At 45.0% G+C, this 27,308-nt stretch overlaps 1 protein-coding gene across 1 annotated transcript in view; it reads left to right on the top strand.

Annotated features, from left to right (window-relative positions):
• Window positions 1-27,308, top strand: part of LOC138357610 (serine-rich adhesin for platelets-like) — a 159,563-nt gene that overhangs the window by 3,939 nt on the left and 128,316 nt on the right. Inside the window, 5 exon segments of the mRNA XM_069314602.1 lie at window positions 9,929-10,015; window positions 10,345-14,862; window positions 15,004-15,018; window positions 15,165-15,277; window positions 25,833-25,970. Of these exon segments, the coding sequence (XP_069170703.1) occupies window positions 9,929-10,015; window positions 10,345-14,862; window positions 15,004-15,018; window positions 15,165-15,277; window positions 25,833-25,970 (4,871 nt within the window).

Below are 27,308 nucleotides of genomic sequence, written 5' to 3'. Positions count from 1 at the left end.
AATCCAGTGGTCCTTCCGTTTACGAATTTAATTCGTTCCAAGAGACGGTTCGTACACCGAAAATTTGAAAACCAAAGTGAATTTTCCCAAATGAAATAATGTTAATTGTATTCCACACACCCAATCCACACACCCAAAAATACATTTTATACAGAATACTACTCATAGGTACCTTACCTTTATTCAGGACTCTTGTTGACATATTAAAATGTACAAGAATGTAACAACTCTTGTATTTATCTCAAAAAAAAAAAAAATATGGAAGACAGTGAGGAGTGGAGGGGGGGGGGGGAGGAGAGGTGTTCGTGTTTGGAAGGGGAGTCCCCTTCCACACCATCATACCATTCAAGTATCAACCACTGTAACTAAGCTGTATCAAGTATTGCTCTAAAACTGCCATACTTTGTTTGTGTTACTATATTAATTTAACACTTTGCCTGGCCCAGCATGCGACCCCCCAGCACATCCGAAGGTCGGCCGAGCGTTTCGTGTGAGCGTGCACTCGCACTAAAATGTGTATACATGTTTCAGTTTTCTCACCTTAATTTCTGTGTAACGTCGTTCATTTTGGTATCAAATTGTTCCCAATAGAATTCTTGAAAGGAATATATGCATATAAGGTCGAAAGGACTGGCGCGCTAGCCGTAGCTAATCCGAAAATTGACTGAGCGTTACCCGTGAGCGTGCACCCGCACTAAAATGTGTATACACTTTTCAGTTTTATCACCTTAATTTTCATGTTATGTCGTTCATTTTGGTATCAAATTGTTCCCAATAGAATGCTCTAAATGTCCTTTCTAAATGCATTTAGAATGCTCAAATTGTATTGTCCTTTCGTTGGAATAGAGTTTTATCTACTGGCAGTTTACCCTTTGCTTGTTGCAGAAGATCTTTGGGTGCACCATGCTGCAATCTGAGAGTACCACAGGTGTATACACCTTGTTCAAGCAGCTTTTCACTTGGTTGAACTGAGTTATAGTAGTTATCCATATATAAGTCAGTAGAGTAACAGGACTGACTGTTAGAATAACAGGACCGTTACTCAAAGAGTAACAGTCAACCATTTAAAATCGAGTCCAAGCTCAGTTAAAAGCTCTGTACCTCAGGGTACAGTCCTTGCACCACTGCTTTTCCTTATTCTCATATCAGATATAGACAAAAATGCAAGTCACAGCCTCATATCATCCTTTGCAGATGACACAAAAATCAACATGAAAATTACCTCTGCTGAAGACATTGAAAAACTTCCGGCAGATATTAATAAAGTTTTTGACTGGCCAACAGAAAACAACATGATGTTTAACAGTGATAAATTCCAGGTACTGTACTCAGGTACGGTAAAAATGAGGACCTTAACCACATAATACAGGGTACAAAACACAATCAAATGTGCACATATTAGGAAAGCAGCATGTAAAGTATTTGGGAATAATGATGTCCGACTACCTAATGTTTAGGGAGCATAATCAAGCAAATATTGTGTCAGCCAGAAAAATTATCAGATGGATTACAAGAACTTTCAAATCCAGGGATCCCATCACAATGGTTGTACTATACAAATCACTTGTACTATCCCGTCTTCAGTACTGCTCAGTACTGTTATGATCTCAGCCTACAGGAGAAACGAGTCTCCCCCTTGAGAGTTATTCAGCAAGCCTGACCTAACCAGAAGGTCTAAGAAATATAGAGGCGATAACACAGATGTAAAATAGTTTGTTGGATTCAATGAACAGTTTAAGATTATGGGCAGTAAGTAAGGAAATAGATAAATGACTGGCTAGGAGATGTGGACATTTTGCTTGAAGGCGAGAGGCTCGCTTCTGGAGGGCTTTGACCTCACTTGAGGCCAGACATCGCAGTGGGAAAGCCGCGCTCCGTTGATTTCCCGTCAGAAGGGAACCCCTAGTGATATATCTCGAAGAGAAGAGAAGTGTGTAGACGTGCCAGCTGTAGAATCGAGCTGGGAACGTTGTGGTCTCAAGTCCTGGTTGACGAGACGAGTATTAAGCCGCCCAGAGATATTATTGTGGGCCGTGGAAGCTCCCTGACCAAGCTCTGTCAGAGGGATAGCACCCTCGACTTGACAATCTGTGGTAAGCACGATTTAAGCCAGTTCATAGTGATTGCTTGTAGTTGGTCGTGTGCCCAGCGACAGTAGCGATGTTTATTGGTAAGTTAGACATGTTTTGGTGAGGCAGAAAGCCTGAAATAAGAGAGTGGAGAGGGAGAAACACAGAGCGACGTCCGTCCCCTCTGAGCGCTGGCAGGCAACTGAGGGAACCCGGCTCCTGACGGCGGATGACCCTCCCAGCGTGAGTGAGGACCGCCGCCGGGCAAGGTGGAGCATGGACCCGCCCAACGGGGGAGTCCACTCTCTCAGTATGTACAGGACAGATAGAGGTTGGAGGCAAACATATTGTGTGATTATTTTTGTTTGTGTGTTAAAGGGGAAACATTTTTATTGGAGTGTCGATGGGTTGCAGGTTTGTCTTTGGGGAAGAAGTTGCTGAGAACTTCAAAGCCAGCACAGAGTGAGTAGCTGATGAGACTCCAAGGTAGTGGTGGAGCAGAAGACCTCGAGCTGTGAGGAGAAGCAGTGAAGAGGAGTGTCATGTGCTTCTGTAGAGGTGGAGAAGCACCATAGTTGCTCGAGGAAACTTCATGGTGTAGCAGCCAGGAGAGCTGTGGAAGACCCCTAGCAGAAGGGTGAAGCACCGTAGTTGCTCAAGGAAACGTCATAGTAGCAGAGTTGGAGGAGCTGCAGAGGATCCTGGTAGTGAAGCCCGGAAGAACCTGAAGATATCAGGGTAGTGAACTTCCAGAGGTGGAAGGGAAGTTCTGGTGGATTACTTGTAAGGAGTTGATAGTGTTTGGTTGTCATTAGCGTGCAAGATGCAGTGAGAGGTGGGTGATTGTTTGCATTCTTATGTCAAGGAGTGTTTTATACTGAAGTTTAGAGTTACAGACGTAGGCTGGATTACCTACAGACGTATGTGTTCTAGGACTGATAGAGTGATCGATTGATCATTGTTGTGTATCAATGAACATTTATACTGATATATGTTATTGCATTCAAATGCTGATTTTCTTTGTACACATTTATAGATACATATATATATTCTCTTGCTGATGGTGCAACAGTGTATGTAGACTTGATCAACTTGAGGAGGTTGATTGTATCAGGTGGTGAACCAGGAGATAGGATACCACTTGATAAGCTGATGATAGAGTTCTGATGGTGTTGGAGTGCAACCTGATTGTAATAGTATAGAGTGTAGGATTCATTATTATTATATGTGTGTATGTATTGTGTATGTGCTTTGTCCAGTAAATGTATTCCAATTTGCTGGTGTTTGCCCTTGTCCTAGTGAGGCTTCCCAGGAGGTAGTAAAGAAGGAGAGAGAGAGAAAGAACCAAGAACCACTGCTGTGGACAGGGTAGAAGGTAATACTAATAAGTCAAAGGGGGATTGAGGAGATCATATCACCTAAGGAGAGAGTGGGGAGTCACAGCGGCTCGAGTGGGTGTGTGCACGTGACAACGAGGCTAAGTGTTGGAGCCGCATCCCCTAAACGTGTGACGTTGAGCCCCTCTCCAAGAGCCAGAAGCGCCAAGGGTGATCTCCTAGTATAAGCACTCTACCGAGTTGTGGGTTGGGTTGTCCGTAGAGAAGGATCAACGACGACAACACCACCAACACACACTCTATAATAGTACTCACTCTCCCCTTCAGAGCAGGAGAGATTGCTGAAATAGAGGGAATACAGAGAACATATACGGCACGCATTGATGCGATAAAGCACCTAAATTATTGGGATTGTCTCAAAGCTCTCCAAATGTACTCACTAGAAAGGAGAAGAGAGAGATATAAAATAATATACACGTGGAAAATACCGGAGGGCCAGGTACCAAACCTACACAATAACAACGTACTGGAGTGAACGATATTGAAGAAAATGCAAAATAGAACCAGTGAAGAGCAGGGGTGCTGTAGGCACAATCAGAGAACACTGCATAGACATCAGAGGTCCACTGTTGTTCAGCATCCTCCCGTCGAGCATAAGAAATATTGCCGGAACAACCATGGACATCTTCAAGAGAAAACTAGATAGTTTTCTCCAAGGATTGCCGGACCAACCGGGCTGTGGTGGATATGTGGGCCTGCGGGCCGCTGCTAGCAACAGGCTAGTGGACCAAACTCTCACAAGTAAACCTGGCCTCGGGCCAAGCTTGGGGAGTAGAACAACTCCCAGAACCCCATCAAGCAGATGTCAAGCAGGACACAACAAGAGCAAGACACAACGAGAGCATGTGTAATCAAATGTGACTGATTACACATGCATTGCATATGTAAACGTACGTAAATATATGGACGTGAATGTACTAAAAGGGGGGGGGTCTGAATCAAGTTTATTTTCAAACATTGTTTCCTGATTTATATTTTTATATATTTACCCTTAATCCATGTACTGCACACCTATTTAATCTGTTAATTTAATTTAATCACCCATTTAAAAGAACATAGTTCTATAATCTTGATTAACAAAATGTCAATCAAGACATTTCCCAAGTTCTAGACAATGAAGAACTTGTTTCCTAATACTGTACAGTGATTACAAATCCTGAATCTCTTTTGTAATGGACTATAAAACTGTAATGGCACTGGGGCGGGCTTGAGGGGTAGAAGAACTTCTAAGAATCCCATCGATGAGCAAGGTAATTCAGAAAAACTGTGTAACATATGTAAATTTACACAATTCAGGGAAAGTTTTATATATTCAATATACCTACCGTACATCCCTCCATTCTTCTCTGCATTTTTATGCATTTGGCTTGGGGTCATCGTGGCCCATCTTCATTTGCTGGAAGGAGTATGGGCCTCGATGTGGACCTCTTCACACCGTCTTGGTCTTATGTCTTCCTCTTTATGCGGCACCGTTTCCCGATTGCAAGACCTTCTCAGTAGACATCTTTCTGCTTGATTTGTCGAGGTGGGGGTTCCTGTACCTCTTTCTCCCAGTTGGGTTCTGGCACATTGGAATCCTTCAGGGGAAGAGTAATCCTTTGGGTTTCTTGGTGGCCAGCTCAGCCTTGTTTTCAAGTGCTGCTTGCTTAGTGTCTAAACCCAGGCATTTTTCCATGGCTCTGCCTCTTTTAGAGGGTCAGTCCAGTTATATACTTCGTTGGTTCAAACCTTCTTCTCTGCTCTTCGCGTCTGGAGTTTCTGATACATGTCTTTCACCATCCCTACAAACACACAGCATAATGGTCCCTATTGTTACCTTGTTATAACTTGTTACAAAGTTGTTACATCTTGTTATAAAGTTTTGAGACAAAGTTGTTACAACTTGCTAGATAGTTGCGATAACTTGTCAGGTGTTACAACTTGTTTGCAGCAACGTTGTAGTTTTGATGTGTGTTTGGTGGGATCTGTGTGGTGGTTTGAAGGGGGCATTATTGGCGATGATTAAAAGTTGTTTTAGTGCAATCAAAATTTATTGATGTTTTACATGTGAAAAGGGCTACAACTGGTCCAAGTTTCAGCATCGCAGCCTAAATAGAGAGGGAGAGGAAAAAAAAAAACGTATTTTAGACAATTTTTCTAAATTTTTCAACGTTGAATAACAAACACAAGTGCCAACCGAAATCATTTCTATGCCACTCAGCTATCACATTACTATATAATAGAGGTTTTTTAGAAATATTTCTATCCCAAATGTATTTAGTGCAATAATACAAATTTTCAAAGTTCCCCCCAAAAATATGCAATAACATAATATTTATAAATATTTATAAAATCAATAAATGGACTTAGGAAAATAAAATTACACAGTTGTGTAGAGGGATAAACTCTACACATAATGTGCAAGTTTCATGTAAATTGAATAATAAATGAAAAAGTTATTCAACCAAGTAGTTGCTAATTACTTACCTGTAGAAAATCAAGGTTCAGCCACCTGTGGCTGAGGTTGATGTCGACCAATTTCATTCAAAATTTGCATCCTTGTAGATAGGCATGCCTTCAGTAAGGTGTGTAAGTTCCATGAAGATCGCCTTATAACAAAAAAAAAAAAATAAAAATCCAGCAGTTATATATTTACCATTATTTATGATGTAATATAAAAATATAACACTAAAACATACTAACCTAAAATAACTGATCTGAAATATGAGTCCTCAAGGTGGCACTGCAATGGCACTAGTAGGCACCTGCCCCATAGCCGGGGTCAGCTTCCTCAGGGGCATTTGTTGGCTTGGTGGTGCATCTCGTTGGCTTCTGCATCATCTTGTCCTTCATGTTGAAGTACCGGTCCCCGAATGTCACTTTGTGGTAGACCAAGGAGGTTCGTCAGAGATCCCATCATATACCCAGCGTTGTAGTTGACAGCTGTCATTGCTATGACGAAGTCTACCATTACACGACTAACATATTTGTCTTTGGGGGCGAGTTTCCAAACTCGGTGGTGTAGAGACTCGTTTGGATTCTGAGTCTTTCCCTTCAGGCACTTGGTCATGTTGTCCTCCGATACAAGATTGTAGTATATCTTCAAGACTTCAGTCATGTGAAAACTGGGTAGCTGGAAATGTACTTTCATCGTCTTGTGTGATCGTGGGGTCATTCCATTTGTAATGTCTTGCTGGTAGAAACACCAAGAGTCTTTGCATTTAGGGCAGTGCATGTGCATTGGCTTTTCATCCGTCGATGTTGCATGGAACCTTGCCCACCTCTATCTTCACTCGTCAGAATCCAACTTTGCAGCAAAGCGGCTGCAGCGGCTTTCCGCTGCAGCTTTACAAGGTTAGCATGTTTGCCTCTGGCACTTAGAGCTTTCTTTCTGTTCGACATGTGCCCCATTGTGCAGTAGATGCCACAAAAAATGCGTTATTCCAGCGAGACCGCGTGCACAATAGCTCCACCAGCAGGGAGATACAATGTGTGACTGACTCAGCTGAGCCCTCCCTCTCCTCTCACTCGAGACTGTTGCCAATGAGTGAGTTTATAATTTGTTTATACATAACAAGCTATTTTCCACGCTATTACAACATAGTAGACATTTATAACGTATGACACAACACCCTACGGCGCACCCAAGCTACGACGACTGGATTGGGAACAGTTGCGGCTGGGAAAATTACTCTAGTTACGTTATTTTTCATCATAACATAAAACAGTTTGCACCACGGTGTTGCCAGAACCTTGTAGTATTTTTAGAAATTTTTCAGAAAAAATTGATTTTTGTCGAATTTTTTCGGAATAATGTCCCCTTGAAGGTGTCCCATCTGCGATCTTCTTTGAAGTGATAGTATGAAGTTTTGCATCGCGCGTTCTACCACTTCCTGGCTCTTTGTTGTCGTTATTAAGTGTCTGAGCAGGTGATTCTAACCTTTCTTGCCTTTTTCTTGTTTGGCATCTTATGCCAAACACTATTGCCTCCTATAGAGAGTTGATCTGGTTTTCCCTGGTTCCCTGTTTCAGGGCTCATATTTCTCAGGTCATCTACAGTGTTATCAAGTCTAGCCGGTCTGCGATCTACCCTCATGTCCGTGATGTCTGTAAGTTTGCTGCTTTTCAGCTGTTTACACTAATATAGTATGTCATAGGCTGATATTTGGGTGCAAGGGTTTTGGAGGCCGACCAGGGTTCTGGCAGCAGCCAGGTATCTCATTAATGTCCTGGTCTTTAGCAGCTTTGTGTGGCCTTGGGTCATGTGTAGCAGCAATGGTCTCTTCTTCACCTTGATACTGGTAAGTGCCTATTTTCTTCCTTCTCCTTGAGTAGATAGCTTCAGGGATCCACAAGGAGCTTCCCCCAGAAAACCAGCATTGAATGTAATGAAATACCCATTACTGGGTGAGCCCTGGTGGCTCCCTGCCACCCGTCCTTCTCCAAGCTGCCTCCCTCCCTCCTTATAAATGAGGGGGAAGAAGCAGGGTGAATGAGTTAGCATGAGCTAGCCCTAGTTTTGTGACATTTCAATCATTTATTTGTATTGTTGCAGTTCTTTTCACTGTGTTGAGGCTATGGTCTCATTTCTAATAGAGTAGTGGTCTGTTTTGTTTTGCTATTTTCTGGGTGCCTTCCCTGGCATTGGCAGACACGATTAAATTCTTAGTAATTTTTCATAATGGCCATCACTCCCTGCACCTCTCTAAGGGTGCCAGGTTCTGGCTCATAGTCCCCGGTAGGCGAAAAGAACTCTGTGACTGGTTAATTTGAAATGATTTCGGGGCTTAGCGTCCCCGTGGCCCGGTCTTCAACCAGGCCTCCTTTTTGTCACACCCCCAGGAAGCAGCCTGTAGCAGCTGTCTAACTCCCAGGTACCTATTTACTGCTAGGTAACAGGGGCCATCAGGGTGAAAGAATCATTTGTCTCCGCCTCCACTGGGGATCGAACCCGGAACCTCAGGACTATGAATCCGAAGCACTGTCCACCCAGCTGTCAGGCGCCAATTAGGGAGGTGGCACCAATTAGTGGCAATCCCTAATTGGTGGCACTAATTAATGACAGTCCCTAATTGGTGGCACTAATTAATGACAGTCCCTAATTGGTGGCATCAATTAGTGGCAGTCCCTAATTGGTGGTAACAATTAGTAGCAGTCCCTAATTGGTGGCACCAGTTAGTGGCAGTCCCTAATTGGTGGCACCAGTTAGTGGCAGTCCCTAATTGGTGGCACCAGTTAGTGGCAGTCCCTAATTGGTGGCATCAATTAGGGAGGGCCAGATAGTACAGTCGGGTTTGTTCTCGACACACAATCGAGAATTCCGGGGTCGAATCCCGGGCGAGACAGAAATGGTTGGGCACATTTCCTTTCACCTGATGTCTCTCTTCACCTAGCAGTGAGTAGGTAGTCAAGAGTTAGTCAGCTTGTTGTGTGGGTTGCATCCTGGGCGGGGTCTGTAATTTGGGCTTGAGGGGAGGGAGGGGGGACCTCAGTATAAGTCTATCGTGTATGAATACACTGACTTCCAGTCCCCCAACACAATGAATTATAAAATTATTATATATAGTGTTACGGAAAAGTGGATGAATAGAGCAGTGGCTATTCTGGCTGGTGGAATGCCAATAACATTAAATAAAAAAAGTAAAACCAAATAAATAAAACCGCTTCTGCTTATAAATCTCTTTACAGTGTGAAAATTGCGGGATAAAATCCAAAGAATGGAAAAACTTAAAAATTTAATATAACAAAAAATGACTTTAACAAATAAAAGAAATCCCTTATGAAACTTTGCTAGAACAGTGCAAAAGAAATAGGAACATATTACAGTTACGTTAAATCGAAAAATCAAAGGTGCGCAATAATATATACAATAGCTGCTAGAGACTACCGACACCCAGGGAAGCGAGAGTAGATCTTGCAGCTTGGAGCACTGAAGAGTATTCTGAGGTCTAGCTGGTGGTGAGCTGCTTATATACACGGCCGAGTCCATGTAGGTGGCGCTGATGTGTAGGTACAGTAATTGCCAGCCTGCAGTCTCAAACAAGCAGTAGGCTTGTTGACCAGTGTGTGGAGCTGGGCCGCCAGACTGCTGGTGTCCAGGTGTATACGGGTACTTGAGGGGGGGGGGGAGGGTAGTGGTGGTGTCAGTCTAGACACGGCTCCTGAGCACGTATTGTTGTTGTTCTTAATGTTAATTTCTTACACTGGAGTATGCAGATATGTTGTTGAATAGGCGGTAAAGGAATAGGCAGAATCTCCTTGCCTAAGCAAGGGATTTCCATAACAATATATATATCTATCTATATATATCTCTATAGCTATCTATTTATCTCTGCCTATCTATCAGATTTAGTAGCTTCATGTTGGTACGTAGGTACATGTAGCTTCACCGGGATTCGCTTTAATGTGGCCATTTTATTACATTCCTTCTTTTGATTTGTTTTTGTTTTTTAGAAATAACTTATGTTGTTATGTGAATTTCAGAGACTGCAAGTTACTCTCCTCAGAGACCAACTTCCAAATCAGAAGTTGAGGCTGATGAAACTGACAGCAATAATGAAGCTTCCAGAGGTGCGGTGTCATTATGAAAAATTGTGATGTATCTTGTCTTGTTGTATACTGTATTTGTGAAATGATTACTGTATTACTTGAAGCAATTTATGGGTTTTGATTTATATACACAAACATCACCTGCAAAGAATTATTGAATTTTTCTCATAATAAACTGTCATATTTGAGAAATACATTTAATTGGAATGATGCGCATTATAAACTAATCTTTGAGAAATAATTGCAATTTATGCTTTAACCGAACATTGAGAAATAATTGCAATTTATGCTTTAACTGAACATTGAGAAATAATTGCAATTTATGCTTTAAGGGAACATTTTCTCTGCAGATTCAGCAGCGTGCAGCACCACACCAACACCAACAACAACAACACCGATCAAGGAAGCTGGAAGGTGTGAAGAGGTGCTCCCACAGCAACTGGAAGAGGGTGGTGACGGCCAAGAGGTATCATCAGAACCACCTGAGGAAGAACAACGATCTGAGCTCTTGCAGCATCTTGTGAGTGAGGCTGTTAAGAAAGTGTTGGCAGAAAACCCTCTTATTGCCTCATCCGGAGTTGACCCGTCAGTAATCATAAAAAATATTGACACGTCTGCACTTGTTGCTCAAGCTGCACAGGCAACTGCAAAAGCAAAAAAAAAATTTTACTTCCGTCCCCCTGACACTCCTAAATATAATCCCACCCCCATCGAAGAACTCAACAAACGAAAGAGGTCTGCAGATGGCACTGATGATGCATTCGTTTCTGCAGCCAAGGTTGGTAAATATACCCCAACACCAATTGCATCAGAAAGCTCGATAGCTAATGCAACAGAAACGGAATCGGACTCTAAAGATGTAGCAGAAAGTGAAGTCACTGATTTTTCCTCTGATGAAAATGAGGAAGAAGTTGATAAAAGAAAATGTGATTTTGATATATTAGAAGAAGTTCTTGCAGAACACTCGCAAAACAATAAGATTAAAGTAAAGAAAAAGAGAGTAAAGGCATTAGGGAAACTTCAGTATAATCTAAGTATTCCGGACAAGAGTGTGGATGAGTCGGCCATGATAGCAGATGCAAGAAATATATGTGATCAAGACAGTAACACATGTGACACTCCAAGGACAACTAGCGAAGATAAATTGCCAACAGAGGAATCTTACTTTCTACCTCCTTCTCCTATATTCACATCATCCAGTGATGGATTTGGACATTTTAGTTCCATAGTGTATGCAAAATCGAATACAAGTCCCTATGAGTGTGAGACGAGTGGCACTATAGTGTCGATTGAAAAAGACCAAATAACAAGTCCAGTTGAAACTAATGAAGTAAAAGAGAAAAATCACTTGGCTGAACCATCTGAACAAAGTGTGAAAGCAGATAAAAAAATACAGTCCAAAGAAGATACTAAGAAAAAGACCAAAGGCCACATCCACCTCCCGCAAGTAGTTCATACGCTGGTTGCTCCAAAACTAGTAAGACCAAATGTTCGTAATTGGACTCCTCATGGTAGAAGTAACACATTAGAGTCTAAGAAAGAGGGGGATCCATTAGAGGAAATGTTGCAGTTCATGGATGGAAGTGAATCCTCTGGTAAGGAGGAGTTGAAGGGAAGCACTAAACACTCCCCAACTTCAGGCGGCCAAGAGGGTGCTAGTACGAAGAACACAAAAAAATATAAAGTAGATTTGGATAAAGAGATCGAGAGCCTTACAAATTCATCTTCTAAAAACGATGGGTCAGCATTAGAGGATAAAGTAGACTCCCCGAGAAAAGATCCAGATAATGTTTCAGGAAATCAAGACATTGCAAAGAAAGCTATACAAGACAGTACACAAGAAACCAGGAAAATCGTGCAAGATAGCACACCGGATTCAAGGAACGTCACTCAAGATAGTGCACTGGATTCAAGGAAAGCCTTGCAGGATAGTACACCAGATTCAAAGAAAGCCAAACAAGATAGTACGCCAGATTCAAAGAAAACAACGCAAGACAATACATCGGAAACCGCAAAAACCACGGAAGTTGGTAAAAAGAAAAGAAAGGCAAAAGCAAATATAGAAACTGAAGAAAATGTAATTGAAAAAAAGAAAAGTAAGCAAATGAAGGAAAAAGGCAAGAATGACTTAAGTGATGCTTCTGAATCAGAAGAGAAAAGTAATAATGATGATTCTGAGGACACAAGTGATTCACAGCAAGAAAGAGAAAGACGCAGAAGAAAGAGAAAGCGGAGTTATTCAAGCAGTTCTAATTCAGATAATCATCTTCACCGAAAGAAGCGCAAAAAGGCCCACAAGCATAATCGTAAACACAGCCGAAGCAAAAAACGCAAAAAGCATAGGGACAGTAAATCGGAGACCAGTGACAGCGACGAAGATTCAATAAAAGATACTAAAGATAATGACAAAGCTGAAACAAGTGAAGAAGCACATGATGATGAAGTTGAGAAACCTAAAAAGCATAAAAAACACAGAAAGAAGAGTAAACATCGTAAAAAATCTAAACGCAAGCGGAAGAAAAGAAAGGTGAAGTCGAGGAAAAAGGAGAGCAAGAGAAGTAGTGAAAGTAGAAGCTCCAGTAGAAACAGAAGTCGCAGCTCGAGTATTAACAGAAGCCGGAGCTCCAGTAGGGACAAAAGCAGAAGCTCGAGTAAAGAAAGAGGTAGAAGTCTGAGCAAGAAAAGAAGCAGAAGTGGGAGCCTAGACAGAAGCAGAAGTTCCAGTAAACACAGCAGCAGAGATTCTAGCAAGCACAGCAGCAGAAGTTCGAGCAAACAAGAAAGCAGAAGCAGAAGTTCCAGCAAACACAGTAGCAGAAGCAGAAGTTCTAGTAAACACAGCAGCAGAAGTTCTAGCAAACAAAAAAGCAGAAGTCCCAGCAAGCATAGAAGCAGAAGTTCCAGTAAGCATAGAAGCAGAAGTTCCAGCAAGCACAGAGGTAGAAGTGCCAGCAAGCACAGAAGTAGGAGCTCCAGCAAGCACAGAAGTAGGAGTTCTAGTAATCAGGGAAGCTCTAGCAAGCCAAGAAATGCCAACAAGCACAGAGGTAGGAGTTCTAGCAAGCATAGAAGTAGGAGCTCCAGCAAGAATAGGAGTTCCAACAAGCATAGAAGTCGAAGTCCAAGCAAAATTAGAAGCCAAAGTCCCAGTAAAGGAAGAGGAACTATCAATGAAAGAAGTCGAAGTCTTAGTAGAAGCAAAAATAGAAGTGCAAGTAAACAACGACAAAGACGGGAAAGTGACACAAACAAGAGTGAAGGTAGGCTGTCATCCAAGGAAAATGTGTGTGTGGAGAACAATCAGTCGTTATCGACTCCCATGCCCATCGATCCATCCAAAATTAAAGTGGAAAAAGACGAGTTTGCTTTTGATCTATCACGAGTTAAGATTGAAAAGGTAGATGAGGAACCTGTTGGTCCACAGAGTGAGAAGAGGAATGTGACGAATACGGGTGATTCAAATCAAAAGCTAACAGATATAAATAATAAAAGTGTGCATTCAAGTAGTCGAAGGTCGTCTAGTACAACAAGAAAAGATGTGGAGAGTTACAGTAAGAAAGGCAAGGAACGAGGCAGATTAAGCTCTGATGGAGAAAGTAAGCGAAGAAACAGCCATGACAAGAAACACGGGTCTGAGGACACTTCTCACAAGAACTCGTCATCTAACAGACGTTGCAGTACCGATTCCAAGAAGAGTGAGGGTGAAATAGCATCTGAAAAGAAGAAATTGTCTCGGAGGACCAGCACTGAAAAGACAAAAAAGGACAAAGCCTCCAATCTAACACCAGACTCACAGCCCAAGCCCTTGTCAATGTTTGACATGGTGCTTGCAAGTGCTCAAGCACCAAAGACAAAATCATTCACAGAAATATCTATATTTGATAAGGTTTGTACTGACTATGTCGCAAATACAGATTCTTCATTATCCCAGTCAGAGGATGAAATGTACCAGGAAAATTCTCATAGTAATAAAAATCAAGAGTCATCTACTCATAAAACATCATCTCTAAGCAAATCTAGTACTAAATCAAAATCCGAGTTTGGATCCAAGACGGAAAAAATAACTGAGACAACCAATCAGTCAAGAAGATTGAGTCGTAGCCATTCGAACTCTAGTAATAAGGATTCCCATTCTAACTCGAGTAATAAGGATTCCCATTCTAACTCGAGTAATAAAGATTCCCATTCTAACTCGAGTAATAAGGATTCCCATTCTAACTCGAGTAATAAGAATTCCCATTCTAACACGAGTAAAAAGAAATCCCATTCTAACTCGAGTAATAAAGATTCCCATTCTAACACAGTTAATAAGGATTCCCATTCTAACTTGAGTAATAAGAATTCCCATTCTAACTCTAGTAATAAAGATGGTAAAGATGAAGTGAAGCATGCACATTCGTCATCTACTAAGCACAAGAGCACCAGCCACCACAAGGCTAACAGTCATCACACCGACAACACTAGCCATCACAAGAGCAGTGCCACTGGGAGTAACTCCAGCAAGCAGCCTCAAAGAAGCAGTGTCAACAGCAGCTCTTCAAGCACAAGAAGCAGTAACGGCAAGAGTAAAGAAGGCAAAGGTGGCTGCTCTAGCAGTCAGTCTAGTAAGAGCAGCAAGCATCACCAAAACAGCAAGAAGAGCCACAGCAGCAGCAGCAGCAGCAGTAGCAGCAGCAGCAGTAGTAGCAGCAGCAGCAGTAGCAATAAACACAGTAGCAATAGCCATCATGGGGAAACAGGACATTCCAGTGCTGAAACTGTCACCCTGGAGTTGGAAAAGGCTGATGAAGTGACAAGAAGTAAACAAACTCCAGTTCCAGAAGATGAGTCAAGTGGAATTTCAGACAGGGAACAGTTCTTTTATCATGGTAAGCTTTAGTTGATGTGTGTAATGGAATAATTTACGTTTGTGAGGGGGATTGCCAGTGCCAATATGTTTTATTTGCTGCAATAATTTGACTGCATTATATTGCCTGAATGTTTTTGAATATTTACAATTTCTATTTCAGGCTATTCCACATCCGGTAATGAAACAGTCCATTTCCAGCCATTGCATTTCATCTGGCGGTGAAAACAAATATAATGTGATTATTTGTGATAGAATTATTGGCTATAACAGGCAAAACATTTTAAGTGGTGCCTGGAAGTCTCATTATATTTTGCATTTCAGATACGGGTAATGAGTCGCCCTTACCATACCTCTCGGAGCTTGATGATATATCCCAAGATGATTGGGAAGAGATGATGAATAGTTCCGATAAAGTGGATCTAAGTCATTTAGAGGTATTAATTGTTTGTTATTTATTTGTAATAGTTCTTTTTCAATATTTTTATATGAAGTCTTTCATTCATTTTGTCTTGTATGTGCCAACTATTCATTATTAATGTCTAGAGAATTTCTCTTTACACTGATATAAAATCTAAAATACTGTACTCATTTATGTTCATAAAATACAGCTTCCTATTGAAATGGGGAAAGCGCACCCATTTAGTGCCCACATTTGGAACCATTTTCTGTGGGACCCCCTTTGGTTTGGACCATCAGTCAATGGAGTTCCACCTACCGGGGACCACGAGCCAGAACCTGGTCACCTCAGAGAGGCACAGAGAGCAATGGCCTAAGGAAGCCCGCTCCTGTATTTGGGTGTATTCTATGTCTACCGTCAACCGGAGTTAGGCACGCAGAAAGATAAGCATCGCAAAACAAACCCCACTTGGTAGGAAATTGCAAACCCAAGACTGAACAGAGAAACAGAACTCCTCCAAAAGTAAACAAGGTAACAAGTAAACGTCATCAACCACCGCTGCCCTGCTTGTCTGCCCAGCTCTCTCCCTCCCCAACAGGGGTGGTTGCCTGCTCGGATTCCCTGGGGATGCCCCGTTTTGGTTTTAGGGACCCGGACATGGGGTCATTGGTTGCTTCGACCTTGGTTCAGTCCGTGCCTTCAGGTCTTTCCCCAGTGGGCATGGTTCATTCTGTTCCCCTTTCCCCCCTCCCCTGTTGCCAGCTCCTAAACATCTGAGGGTTTCGAAGTTGGGGCAGGGTTTAGTTGGTGATGAGACCTGGGCAGCTCCGGGGGCTGCTCCATTCGAGACGGAGATGGAGGCATTCAAGCCTGATCCTCTTGCTAAGGCTTCTGGGTCCTTCCAGCAGACTCCCTTCGTTGCTGCTTTTCCCCTGGACATCTCTGTTCCGGGGCCTGGTTCAGAGGCTCCCGGGGCTGGGGAGAGGGTCACCCTGGTGGTCTTCGCCCCCTTTCTTCCCGCTTGGGTTTTGGTGTCCTTGGGGTTTGCTTGGGAGCGGGGGTTTTCATACCTCCTTCCCTGCATGAATTTGATTTGAACCAAGCCCAGCTCCTCCCCGTTTCGGTTCCGGGTTCCGGGTTTCCCTGGGTTCTTCAGTTCCCTCTTTCCGGAGGTTTTCTGCCTCCCGCATCTCGCCTAAGGAGGTTCAGGAGGCTGTTGTGGCTTACCTCCTGCGAGACCCGGATTTTGATTTTGACCTCCGAGCCAAGGACCCGGATCTTCGGTCCTTGGCTCTTTGGGGTTGGTCACTTCAAGTGACTAGTCTGCTAGTTTCTTGGGGTTTAGCTCTCCATGCGGTTCACATCCAGGGAGTGTCTAATGTCCTGGCAGACGGCCTGTTGTGGTTCATTCCCCTGTCCACGGAATGGATGGTTGACGCCGACTCTTTCAGTTGGCTCTGCCGGATGTTCAGGCGCCCGGAGGTGGACCTCTTCATGTTGGCATGGTCCCGGCGTCTCCCAATATATGTTGCGACATTCCCCCCCGACTACAGAGCCTTCGTGGTGGACGCTTTTTGGCAGGACTGGTCAAGTTGGGGTTACCTGTACCTCTTACTCCCAGTCCCGCTGTTACTTCAGGTTCTGGCACGGTTGGTGTCGTATTGCAGGAGAGTAATCCTTGTGGCCCTGTGGTGGCCGGCTCAGCCTTGGTTTCAGTCGTTCCTTGCTTGGTGTCCAAATCCAAGGCGTTTTCCGTGGCTCTGGGGTGGAAGGGGAGGGCTGCACTGACCATGCGGGGGGGCTGCACTGACAAAGTGGCAAGGCAGTGGTTGATGACGTTTGCTTGTTTCTTGTTTTCTTTTGGGAAAGTTCTGTTTCTCTGTTCGGTCTTGGGTGTGCAATTTCGTAACAAGTGGGGTTTGTTTTGGAATGCCTATCTTTCTGGGTGCCTAACCCTGGTCAATGGCAGACAAGGAATACAGTACTTCCAAATACAGGGGGGCTTCTTTAGGTCCCTGCTCCCTGCGCCTCTCTGAGGGGGTCAGGTTCTGGCTCGTGGTCCCCACTAGGCAGAACTCCATTGACTGAAGCCCCAGACTAATATAAGCTAATATAAGTTCGATGGCTCCAGGGAGCCTCCAAGGCTCACCCAGAAAATAGCGTTTCATTACATTCAACGCTGGTTTTATTTTTCAGTGGAGGTCTTTTGCTTCTTGCACAGAGTTGAGCACCTTGAAAACAGGAAGTTACTTCATGTATTTCCTAATAGCAGGCAGTGTGCAAGATAGTCAAACGTTAATATGCAGCCAATTCAATATTTTTGGCTAGGAACATTTTCTGGAGGAGCCCCTTTGAAGTTTTTTTTTTAAGCTATCTCACTGATATTGTTCCTGTCTGTTAGGTCACATCAGTTGCAGAAGTTGTATTTGGTCTACCAGGAACCAGAGCCAGAATCTGGCCTTTCACAGAGGCACAGAGAACAGGTGACACTTTGTCACCTCTATTGAGGAAGCATCCACAAAGTCAACGAAGCATTCCAGACAACTGCAGGGTTCACGGGAATGAAAGCCGCACAAACTGCCAAACAACTCCCCAAACATTTCAAATGAAAAAACAGAATCACCCGAAATAGCTTAAGCCCATAGTGCCAGCCAAAACAGCCACTAGGGTGCCTGGAACCTCGGCCCTCCACCAACTTTCCCAAGTCAGTTCTGTCACTGATGTGATGCCATCAACACCGCTGTAGTGCTCCTGTTAGTCAACCAGTCATGGCGGGAGTCTTCCTTTTGGTTTGCAAGTTGTTTGTAACCCCAAAGTAGACCTTCGTGTTGTAACGGGGGGTGGGGGAAATAGCTCTATCTTGTCCATTATTCCACCCCCCCAGTTAACTAACGAGGCCGGGGGAAACAGCTCTCTCTAGTCCGTTATCCCGTCCCCAGTTAGCTAACTATTCTAGAGCACTCCCAGAGATCCTAAGGCAACCTCTCTCGTTCAACACCTTGTAACCTAGGTATTTGACTACCTAGGTGCTAAGACTACAAGGCGCCGTAACTTGATCAGTTACCCGAAACTCTAGAGAGAACTCTAGAATACATATTCACTGCCACAAACGTATAAGAGGAAACGAAAGGAAAGAAATGAATAGTGAAGTAATTAGTGAGGGTTTGGGGTGAGAGAGGTAGAGGGGGGAGGAGCGAGGAGGGTCATTAGTTGAAAGTGAGAGTTTAGAGAGGGGGTGGAGGGAGAGGTGTAGATAGGTAGAAGTAGAAGAGTAGATAGTAGAAGACGAAATGCTGCCACCATCCATTCTAGACCATTACATACAAGACAAGGAATGGAACTTGTCTGTATCACAATATTCACGAAAGATGTTATTACCATGTATCAACTCCAAACATAGGGGACACAGTTAAAGGCCATTTAAATAATAAATTCAACAATTATATTTTTCATGATAAGTATCATAACTTAAGCAATCCAATTAAAATGTTAAAGATTAATATTCAAAGTGAGTCATCCTCCAAGAATCTGAGAACACTACAACTGACTGCCCCTGATCATCACACAACACTTGTAAAACACGACCAAGTCACCTAAATGTTCACTCACCGAGGACTGAGTCTAAGTTGAATAGAGAGGGGGGTCTGTAGCTTGACAGAGACTGTCTCGCCCTGCCGGCTGACAGCCTCCCTGCTAGGGACGTCTTCTCTGCTCTGCTGACTGCCGTTCTGTCTGTTAATGCTTAATGCTCTCGAATCGATAGCTCTCCGAGTATATATTGGGGGAACCTAGTAGCTAACTCCGCCCACAAGTAGATAGCCTCCGGCTCTCTACCAAGCCACTCCTTAAACGTCGGCATGTTTGAAGGCTACCAGGCTCCAATTATGCGATTAGTAGAAGTAAGGTGAAATTCGCATGATCTGACCTCAGGTCACTTGGGGTCATTAACTTTTAGAGGTGTGACTTTCCGGTGGACAAACTGGCGCCTTCTCTAATCCCTGTCTGTGACTCATGTACTCTATGTATGTATTAAACTAAACCAAACACTTCTACAGTGTTACAGTGTTGGCGTGGAACTGGCGTCTACCCTCTTTCATGACTTCATTCCCCATTCGCAAGGCCTTGTGGTGGATGCATTTTGACTGAACTGGTTGAGATGGAGGTTCATATACCTTTATGCCAGGTTCATTTGTTGCTCTGGGACCTGTCCAGACTGGGGGCCATTCTTGGGGAGGATGATCCTCGTTGGTGGCCGACTCAGCCTTATTTCTGGCTCTTCTTGCCCAATATCTGGACCCAGGTATTCTTCCATAGCTCTGCCTCTTTCAGCAGATTAGCCTGGTGATGTTCCTAGCTGGTACGTCTGTCTTCATTTATGTGTTTATTGTCATTGTGTGGCAAGCAGGTGGCTAAGTTATTGGTGTCCCACCTTCATCTATCTGCATGAGGCAGACAGAGTGGTATGATGGGGCTTGGCTTGCATTCCCCTTTTCTATCACTGTTGTTTTCCTTGATCTATATTTGAGTTGTGTTGTTCTGTTTATCGTGATTGTTTCTTGATCAGTATCTCGTGCCTAATACTGTTGTCTTTTATCGTTCGACCTTGGCTGAGCTGCTGGTGCTTGCATTTGGTGTAGATTCTTCTTCTGCGCCTTTCCACAAGTTAACTCTGGCATTTTTCACCTCTGGTCTGCTCATGTTCCTCCTGATCCATCCTTTTCAATTGACAATCCTGGGTGGCAGGGCTTAGTGTTACAAGGAGAGGGGTTCTCTTGTGCTCCCTCCTCGTACGAGTTAGACTTGGCATCTACCCCTCCCCGGGTACAGTTCCGTGATCCTGTGGGTTCCTCGGGCCCGTCCCTCCGGAGGTTTTCAGCTTCCCTTATCCTTTCTAATGTGGTACGGGAGGCCCTTGCTCCTTACCTCCTGCGCGACGGGATTATGCTTTCATGATGGATCCGCGTTCCTTCGTGTATCAATCTTCGTGTTCGTACTGGGTTCGTTATGAGGTTCCAGAGTCATCCTGGTTGGCAGACTACCCACTCTTTTCGTTGGAAGCTTGGCACACCTTCTGTCGATCCTGCTTGCTTGAGTGGAGGGAGGCTCAGATGGTGTTGCAGGTTTTCCTGGGGGGGCGACTTTGAGCATCTCAATGCATGTTTGTTTGCCCCTGCCCTTCTGCGGGATGTGGACATGATGCAGTTTCATGTGCAGGTTCCTTCCCTTTCAGTGCCTTGATCGCTGAGGATTTGCCTACTCGGGGCCTGTTGGCTTCGGCCCTGCGTGTCTTCTCCCTCTTCGAGCTGTCCTCGGATTGGCTTGAGTTGGCTGTGGAGGAGTTTGGGGCCACCTCTGGGTCTAGGGCGTTGCCCTCGGCAGTGCGTGCGTCTTCTGCATTGTTGAAGCTGTTCACACAGCTCCTGCAGGATGTGGTTTTGCAGTTTTTTGCTTCTCGCCTCGCGTGTCGGCAGACAGTGCTGGCTGCTTCTTTGGAAACCGGTTGGGCCTTGGCACTTAGGTTGTCTTCGCCTTTTTGTCCGTTGCTGCGGATGTGCAGTATCTGCAGGCGGCTTCGACTAGTTCTCGTTCTATGTCAGCCTTGTTGGTCCTCTGGGGAGCTCGTGGAAGTCTTTCCATCATGGTAGGCCAGTGGTACCAGATTTGGGGCAGGTGCAGCCTTCGGTTCTATCTTTTTCTGGTCGGCACGGGGATCACCCTGTGCGCAGTTTAGGTTCTCGTCGGGTGCGTTGGCCCTTTCACGGTTTGTTCCATTGACGTGGCAATGGGGGGGGGGGAGGCTCGCTCTGTTTGCTCGTGCTTGGTCCCACAATTCGTGGTCTTTTTGGGTCGTTTCATGTAGCCTGCAATGGCATTGGGTGGCTCTTCCTCCTTCGGGAGGTTCAGGGTTAATGAGGAAGACCTCTTCTCCTGCACTCTGTCGAGTCGTCTCGAAGTGGGTTCGCTTGGGCGTGGTCGAAACGACCTCGTCTCTCAGGTGGGTCTTCTGCCTGTTTCCAGTCCTGAAATGGGACTGCGGGGACCTCAGGTGCATTCTGGACTTGTTCCGTCCGAATCCATGGGTTTATTGCCCTTCCTTTTGGATAACTACTCTGTCTCAGGTTCGTCTTATGTTGGAGTCGGGCACTTGGATGGTGTCCCTGAACCTCAAGGACGTGTATTGGCACGTCCCAATTCATCCGAGGTTCAGGAACTGGCTGGGTTTTGTGGTGGGGCGTCATGGTTACCGCTTTTGTTGCCTTCCTTTTGGTTTGAATCTGGCACCTTGCATTTTTACACGCCTTACCCGGGTTGTGGTGGCTCGTCTGCATCTGTTAGGTGTTCGGGTTCTGGCCTACCTCAACGACTTGTTGGTTTGGGCTCCCAGCCGGTCTGCGTGTCTGCTCGCCAGGGATTTGGTTCTTTCCCTGCTAGCGGGGTTCGGGTTCCTGGTGAACTGGCGGAAGTCCCATCTGGTTCCGTCTCGGGTTCGGTCTTGGCTGGGTCTTGTGTGAGACGCTCAGACCGCTTCCTTGTCTCTGCCTCCGGCAGCTCTGCTTCACCTGCGTTCCCGCCTTTGTTCATTTCTGAGGGGCTCCCGGGTCACGCAGCAGTTGCTCGAGGGTTTGTGTGGGAGCCTGACTTTCGCCATAGTGGTCTAACCGCAGGGTCAGGTGTGGCTTCGTCGGCTGTTCTGATTCCTTCGGGGATATCCTTCGGACGCTGGGTTCGGCCTCCAGGGGCTTTGTGTCGGCTGCTGCATCAAGTTCGGGGAGTATCCAATGCCCTGGCAGACGGCTTGTCCTGGTTCATTTCCTCATCCATGGAATGGACGGTCAACACCGACTCCTTCAGTTGGCTCTGCCAAACGTTCGGACCTCCAGAAGTGGATCTCTTCGCATCAGCGTTTTCGATGTGTCTCCCGGTATACGTGGTGCCCTTCCCCGACTGCAGGGCGGTCGGGGTCGATACCTTTCGAGAAGACTGAGGGAGGTGGGGTTACCTGTACCTCTTTTCCCCGGTTCAGCTCTTGCTCCAGGTCCTGACTCGCTTGAAGACTTACCACAGGAGGGTTGTCCTTCTGGCTCCTTGGTGGCTGGCCCAGCCTTGGTTTCAGGCGCTGCTTACTCAGTGTCCGAACCCGAGGGTCTTCCTGCAGCTCCGCCTCTTTCAGCAGATCGGTCCTGCTCAGTATGAGGTTGGTTCATTCTTCTCTTCGAGTCTTCGCGTCTGGAGTTTTTGACTTGAGTTTATTATCGTGTGGGGCGTAGGTGGCTTCATTGTTGGTTTCCCACCTGCGTACTTCGTCTCGGCGGCAGTATGAAGTTTCCTGGCGTTCCTTCTGGTTTTTCCTATCACTGCGTAGGTGTACTTCAGTCTCTGATAGGGTTGTTTTGTCCTTTCTCTCGTGGTTGTTCCAGGACCGTCATCTTATGTCGAATGCTGTCGCCTCTTATCGTGCGGCGGTGGCGGAGCTGTTTCAGTTTACTTCTATCCCGTTCCGTAAGCTGTCTCGTGCGTTGTTTCACCTCCGGCCTGCTCATGCTCCTCCTGAGCCGTCCTGGTCTCTGGACCTGGTGCTCTCCTTTCTCTCTTCTCCTCGGTTTGTTGTGGCCCCTTTGGTTCAGGATTGTTTTTCTAAGGCTTTTTTCCTGTTGGCATTGGCCTCTGGGGGTCGGGTTGGGGAGTTTCATGCTCTCCTCCGGCGCAGGGGCTTCTGTTCTTTCGGTCATGGTGGTAGGTTTGTTCAGTTGCAGCCGTCTCCTTCTTTTCTGGTGAAGAACGAGACTGCTGCTTTCTGTAGGGTTCTTTGGGTTATTAATGCTTGGTTGGTCAGGCCAGGGGTTCATCATGTGCTGTGTCTGGTTGCGGCTCTCCACCGTTATTTGCGCGCCACGGCTTTGGTGGCCAGGGATGCGCTTTGGGTTGACCCGGTTTCCCTCCTTCCCTGTTCCCAGGCTCGGGTCTCTCAGGTTATCCGCAGGGTTATTTAGTCTAGCCAGCCTGCGGTCTATCCTCGTGCCCATGATGTTCTTAAGTTTGCTGCCTTGGCTGCCGTCTTTGGCAACATGTCGGGTTGACATTAGGGCACGGGGTTTTTGGAGGTCGAACAGGGTCCTGGTCGCTCGCTACCTTGTCAATGTCCCTGGACCTGGTTGGGCCTGCGTTACATTGGGTCGGCGGATGCAGCCAGTTGTCTCTGCTTCACATTGAAGAGTGAGGACTGACCACCTCCCGGCTGAGTCTCGGTGTTTTTCCTTGTCTTTGAGGAGTTAGCTCCGGGAGCCGACGGGGCGTCCCCCAGAAAACCAGCATTGAATGTAATGAAACGCCATTTTCTGGGCAAGACCCGGAGGCTCCTCAGCATCCTTCCCTCCCTCTGATTGGCGGTATATTCGCGTATTTTGACATCCAGCCTAAGAACTGTGAGTTGGGTCGCCGGCGCGAACGTTTGGGGCTTCTCCTTCACCCTAACGGGGAGGGGAGTTGCGAAGACGGTGGGGCGGTGATGTGATGATACTAGTTACTAGTTAGTTACTAGTTTTCGTTTGGGGAGTTCTGTCCACTCGTTTGGCTTTCGGTAGCAATTTTCACCAGCATAGGGGTTTGTTTTGGGACGCCTACATTTCTGGATGACAGACCCAATCGATGGCAGACATAGAATGCTTCCAGCCACACTTGGGTTTTTGTAGGTCATTGTTCCTCATGCTTCTCTGAGGGGGGCCAGGTTCTGACCGTGGTCCCCTGTAGGCAGAACTCCATGCACTTTGACTGATGCCAGAAAGCTAAATACGTACATGTCAGCCTGGATTGCTCCAGGGAGCCTCCGGGACTCCCCCAGAAAATGGCATTTCATTACATTCAACGCTGGTTTTTTATTATTGTGATATACTAAAATCATCATTTCTTGGTTGACACATTTTCGGGCAAACAAGTTTTCTTGACTGGTACAGCACAGTGGTTAAACTGTTTATTTGTATTAGTTTCAGTAATCACAAAGACATAAATACAGCATGTAAACAAATATTTCAGGATGGAGAGGAGTAGAGAGTGGTGTTCCACAGGGCTCTGTCCTTGGATCATTGTTCTCTGTATTTTATGTAAATGACCTTACAGAGGAAGTGAGCATGAACATTTTGATATTTGCACATGATGCAAAGTTAATGGGAGTATGAACTGAAGAAGACTGTTGGGGGCTGCAAGAAGACCTTGACAAACATCAGAAGTGGGCAGATAAATGGCTGCTAGAATTCAATCCAAATAAGTGTAAAGTACTGAAAATAGAAAAGGGAGAAAGGAGATCTGTATTTAACTACACCATCAGGGGAAGGCAATTAATTACAAGAAACAATAAGAAAAAAAAGCCTTGGCTGTAGACATAATGACAGCATCAGATACTTGTGTGAACAGGATAACATTTGCTGCATATGGCATCTTGGCAAACATAAGAGCATCATATAAGTCTTAAGAAGGCTTTTAAGTCCATACACTATCTATGTGAGACCATTACTTGATTATGCAGCACCAGCATGGAACCCACACCTTGTGAAGTATAAACAGAAATTTGAGAAAGTTCATAGGATTGCAACTAGATTAGTACCAGAATTGAGAGGCCTCAGCTAGAACAGGTTGAGAGAACTCACTCCTGAGAGAAGAGAAGAAGCAGAGATGATATGATAACTACATACATGATCTTTAGAGGAATAGATAAATTGGATAAAGGAGGGTTCTTTTAGTTAAAAGGATGTAGGACTTGGGGAGATCAATGGACGCTAAACTTTTAAATTAATTAATTGAGCCGAAGCGATGTAAGGAAGTTCTGTACTGGTCATCGACAAGTGGAATGCACTGAAGAAAGAGGTTGTTGATGCCAATTCCATCCACAAGTTTAAACATAAATATGATGAAAACATTAAAGTTGAGAGAGGTAATGTGTGCCAGGTATAAACAGGTAGGAGGAAGGACATAAAGAACTAAATCTTACTATACTATAGTCAGTGATAGGTAAACACAGCGACGTCAGCAAGCTGAGGTTGTGTATGTTTGACAGTTGTTGGATACAAGGACTTCAGCTGGGAGCCTGCAGGTTATTATTGACCAAGAGAGCTCATATAACGATGGGGGAAAAAAAAGGCCCAGAATGGTAAGATTCCTGGAGAGCAGTCTTCCTGTCTACCGAGTGACAGGAGGCACCCCATGCTGGGAGTCCAGCATGAGGTGCCAGGCTATTCAGTGGGTCAGAAGAAAGCTGGCTGGATAGTTCTTGTGAAGGACCATACCACGGCAGTATTGAGGTCTTGGGGTTATCAGTGCAGATGAGTAGGAGTACATATCCCCCAATGAAGAAGGCAAAACATCTGATCTATATTGACAGTGATCAACCATGGGGACATTAAATACTATGATGAGTTCTTACAGGACGGAGCAGCCAAAGGTGACAGCTCGGAAATTATATATAAAGAGAGATTAATATATTTAATAGGTCTTTTTATTTACTTGTAGTGCCATGGGCTACATGTACAGTATTATTGGATGTATTGTAGATCAATTTATTGAAAATTGTTTTAGGTTGTTAAAACCAGTTTCTTTGTCAGAACTTGGAGGATTGTGAGGATGTTGATCCCTATGAGCTGGACAAGGATGATCCACAGGTTATGGAAGAGTGCTTGAAGATGTATAACGAGTACCAGCCGACTCGTGATGACTCGAAGGATCAGCAGCCATCTAAAAAGGTGAGCACCTTACTATCAGCTGTTACACACTATAAAGGTGCCTTTATTAATTGGGTTACTCAATAATTAGGAAATGGGGGCCCATGTATTTTGTATTGTTTCATTATTTAGTGTTTGCTTTATGTGGGTGTGTTTACAAGCCTCACTTGTTGTGTGGACTTTGGAAACTGTTCATCTTGAGCTGCAGGTGCTTAGGGCCGCCCTTACCTAGGTGCTTATGTGATGTTGGCCCTGCCCTGGCAGGGTTGTTTACCTGGTGAGTTTGGGTGTTTGCTTCATTGAGGCCCAGCTTCATGTGGAGGAGCCTCACCATCAGTAGTGCAAGGGTCTGTGACTCCTCTGTGAGCCTCTGAGGTTGGAGACGACGTGAGGTTGTCGATTAAGCGGCACACTTGGGTCTGCATGCTTTTACATGCATCTCTTAGTGCCTAGATGTCCTGCTTGGTTTTTACCTTCAGGCCCCAGTAAGCCCCTTGGGGGTTTTTCATGTGCATCATAATTGATTGGCTCACCAAGCCTGTAATTGCATCTTGCTAGTTTGTGATATGTCTGTCGGTTTGGATACATGCCGAGGGTCATTAGTACCGTCTCTGCTTTGCTGCCTGTTTAATGGGTAGTACCCCAAGGCTTACCGCATTTATGCTTGCTAGGTTCTTTTAGCTAGAGCCTCCATCTTTTCATTTACTTTATTTATGTAATGATGAGGCCTAACAAGTGGTAGCCACTTCATATTTGTTTTTGTTTTGCTGAATGGTGCTTGATTGGTTGCCCTGTCATTGGCTCTCTTTAGTTTTAGGGGTTTGGTGTTGGAGCAGCTGATGAACTCTACCAGTTCTGTGTTTGCCCTTCCTCCTCCTCCTCCCACCGTCCGTCTGGCTTGGTTTACCAGACCTCTCGTAACCCCCTTCTCCAGCCCCAGGCTCCCAGACTTCACAGGTTTTTTTAATCCTAGCTGCATTTAGCTGTGAGTGTAGCTTGGCTTTCTCTGGGGATCACCCCTCCCATGATGGCAGCAGGGACAGTTGAGCCGTTGCTTCTTGCAGGGAATCCGTAACCTTCTGTTTCTCAGGTGGAGATGTATTTGGCTTGGATCCTTTTAGTGTGAAAATGCCTTCCTGTTAGGCATCAGGTGTGAAGCTCAGCTCTGCTCTGAATCTTTGTGTAAGGTTTCTAGGGCTAGTGAGATGTTCAGTCTCAGGATCCCCTCTGCAGGGGAGTTTTCAGCTCAGGTAGGGAATCTTCCCTCTCCTTTGTCAATGTTTGAGATTAGCTCCTCAACAGCTCCTCTCTGGGTATGTTTCCATGGCTAAGTAGGGTCACTGGATGTGTATTTTAGGA

Source organism: Procambarus clarkii, chromosome 79, assembly GCF_040958095.1.
Source record: "Procambarus clarkii isolate CNS0578487 chromosome 79, FALCON_Pclarkii_2.0, whole genome shotgun sequence".
NCBI lineage: Eukaryota > Metazoa > Arthropoda > Malacostraca > Decapoda > Cambaridae > Procambarus > Procambarus clarkii.
This window is presented reverse-complemented; position numbering and strand designations above follow the sequence as displayed.